At 43.0% G+C, this 2500-nt stretch overlaps 1 protein-coding gene across 1 annotated transcript in view; it reads right to left on the bottom strand.

Moving 5' to 3' along the window:
• Window positions 1–2500, bottom strand: part of LOC134185203 (EF-hand calcium-binding domain-containing protein 7-like) — a 7189-nt gene that overhangs the window by 1929 nt on the left and 2760 nt on the right. The window contains exons 6-8 of the mRNA XM_062652985.1: window positions 2023–2149; window positions 1849–1961; window positions 1575–1720 (exon numbers count right to left, since the gene is read on the bottom strand). Of these exons, the coding sequence (XP_062508969.1) occupies window positions 1575–1720; window positions 1849–1961; window positions 2023–2149 (386 nt within the window). The remainder of the gene's footprint in view (window positions 1–1574; window positions 1721–1848; window positions 1962–2022; window positions 2150–2500) is intronic.

The following is a 2500-nucleotide window of genomic DNA, read 5'->3' as shown; positions in this document are numbered from 1 at the left end:
TATTACAACACTAATTATTGGAGATGAAAGCGGCTTGTTTTTGCGTGGACTCTGCAACCCAAGGATGACATCTTGTGTTGGATTACTCTAGCACTGCGTCGCTGTAATTGAATGCTGAACCTTTTGCGCCAGTGATCCATAAATTGTGCTGAGTTGCGCCGACCATTTTTATCAAAAGATTGAGATCCGAGAGAACGTAGGTATTGGTCTCCTTCATCACCCTATCTACCAAAGTGTTCAATGACTTATGGCTTAATTAAAGATTATTTGGCTGCCAGTTGGTAGCCTTTCATCTTGATATTTGATTTTTTCTTCTCTTCACTTCGAAGCTAGACCATCTACTTTTGAGGATGAGGGAAATACCTCTGAGCTCCAGGAATGGGCAAGAGAGATGTCTAAATCAATGCTCATATCAGAAGATGTATCAAGTGCTATAATGTCTGGTCTGTTATCTGAGTTTGAGTAGCGATGTCTTGGCTCTCTCCTGTGTGGTATGTGAAGTTCACTTAGACAATCAGCCCAAACATTTGCAATGGATTCGTGACTCCAAACTGGGCCACCACCAACCTTGCATGTTAAAGATGATACCCGCTGTCGTCAAGAACTGCTTCGCACTGACACAAATTCAAAAACTCCAGAGAACGGACTGGCAAACCCAACCTCAGATATGACGCCAAGCAATAAACGCAAGAATCAAGTGCGAAACACATCGAGGTTGGAACAGCGTTGACCCAAGCACCTGCACCTGGACCTGCACCATGTAAAGAGCAAATTCTGGCAGCATCTCTTGTAGACTTCACTGTATCACGAGACATAGATTCAAACAAATCATTAGATAATCGCTTCTGTAATTTGCCACTAGCAGGTTAGTACTCAGACAGTTCATTCGAGGGAATGAGGCTCTTTAATGTCGCACCTGTAGCAGATCCCGAGAATCCTTTCAGAAGCAAATCTAAATCTACTCTCAAGTCAGGAAAATGCTTGGGTAGTGCATCTATTGCTTCAACCCACTGTCTGTTCATTTGTCCATCTGTCTGTCCATCTGTTTGTCCACCTGTCTGTCTATTCATTTGTCTGTCTGCCTGTCTGTCTGTTCACTGGTCTGTCTGTTCACTGGTCTGTCTGTCCATTTGTCGATCTGTCTGTTTGTCTGTCTGTCTGTCTGTGTGTCTGTCTGAATCTCGCGTAGCCAGACCATCTCCACCATCATACTTCCGGTGCGTAGCCAGACCCTCTCCGCCATCACACTTCCGGAAGTATGATGGCAGAGAGGGTCTGGCTATGCAAGACTAGAGTCTGTCTGTCTGTGTGTGTGTGTGTGTGTCTGTTTGTATATCTGTCTGTCTGTTTGTTTGTCCATCTGTCTGTCTGTCTACCTGTGTGTCAATCTGTATGTCTGTTGCCTGTATATATCCATTCATCTAATGTACTTCCCCACATACTTGCTATATTAGTCTAGCATGCAATATCCACCTACACGTATTTATCATCACACAACAAACCAATCATCTGCCTACATCAATTAATAAAATACCACAAAATTTCAACAGGTTTCCTCTTCAACCACTGCCCACCTGGCATCCAATGTAAAGTCTCCCGCCTCATCCAACAGCTTCTTCTCTTCAGTCGATTCGCTAGCACGTTTCTTGAACCGACAACCTGTTGTGAACGGTAAGATGCAGTACGTCCCTGCACGAAGCTCGGTTCTCAACGAAGACTTCTACACAACCAACACAAATGCGACTCACACACAACCAAACAACATACAACAAAAACGAGCAAATATAAAATTGCAAATAAAAAATTGCACAAAAATTGTGTGAATTAGTCGGAGGCATCACAATGTACCTTTGACTTGTACGTTTCTGTGAAATCAAACAACTCGACTTTGGCCCCCACGTCGTCCCCTGCCTTCTCAATTAACAAAAGTGTTATGTCCACTGGAGGTTTTCCTGGCACGTCTGTAAGTAAGTCATTGTATTTCAATAGAATGGGACATACATTAATATCAATGTGTCATACCAATGGTTGGAGGATTGACTGTGATGTATGTATTAGAAGCTGATGGCAGTTCTAGTTGATATCGATGAGTTACAATGTTTGAATTGGAAAAGTAGAAGCATCCTTTACCATGAGCCTTGTGCCAACTCTGTGTATAAATACAACGGTATGATGTGGTGGTGTGACTGAAGTTAGATGGTGTTATAGACAAGTGACAAAGATGGTCTTCATACTTGCCTTAGTTTTCTTGTGTTTATTTGTCTGCCTGTATCACTGGCTGCTTGTCAATCTGTCTGTCTGTCTCTTTCTGTCTTGATTTGTCTGTTTGTCTGTCTGTCCATCTGTCTTTCTGTCTGTCAGATGTCAATCTGTCTGTCTGTCTGTCCATCTGTCTGTCTTTCTGTCTGTCAGATGTCAATGTGTCTGTCTGTCTGTCTGTCTGTCCATCTGTCTGCCTGTCCATCTGTCTGTCTTTCTGTCTGTCAGATGTCAATGTGTC

This window comes from Corticium candelabrum, chromosome 10, assembly GCF_963422355.1.
Source record: "Corticium candelabrum chromosome 10, ooCorCand1.1, whole genome shotgun sequence".
Taxonomy (NCBI): Eukaryota; Metazoa; Porifera; class Homoscleromorpha; order Homosclerophorida; family Plakinidae; genus Corticium; species Corticium candelabrum.
Note: the sequence above shows the minus strand (reverse complement) of the source record. Positions and strands in the feature narration are given on the sequence as shown.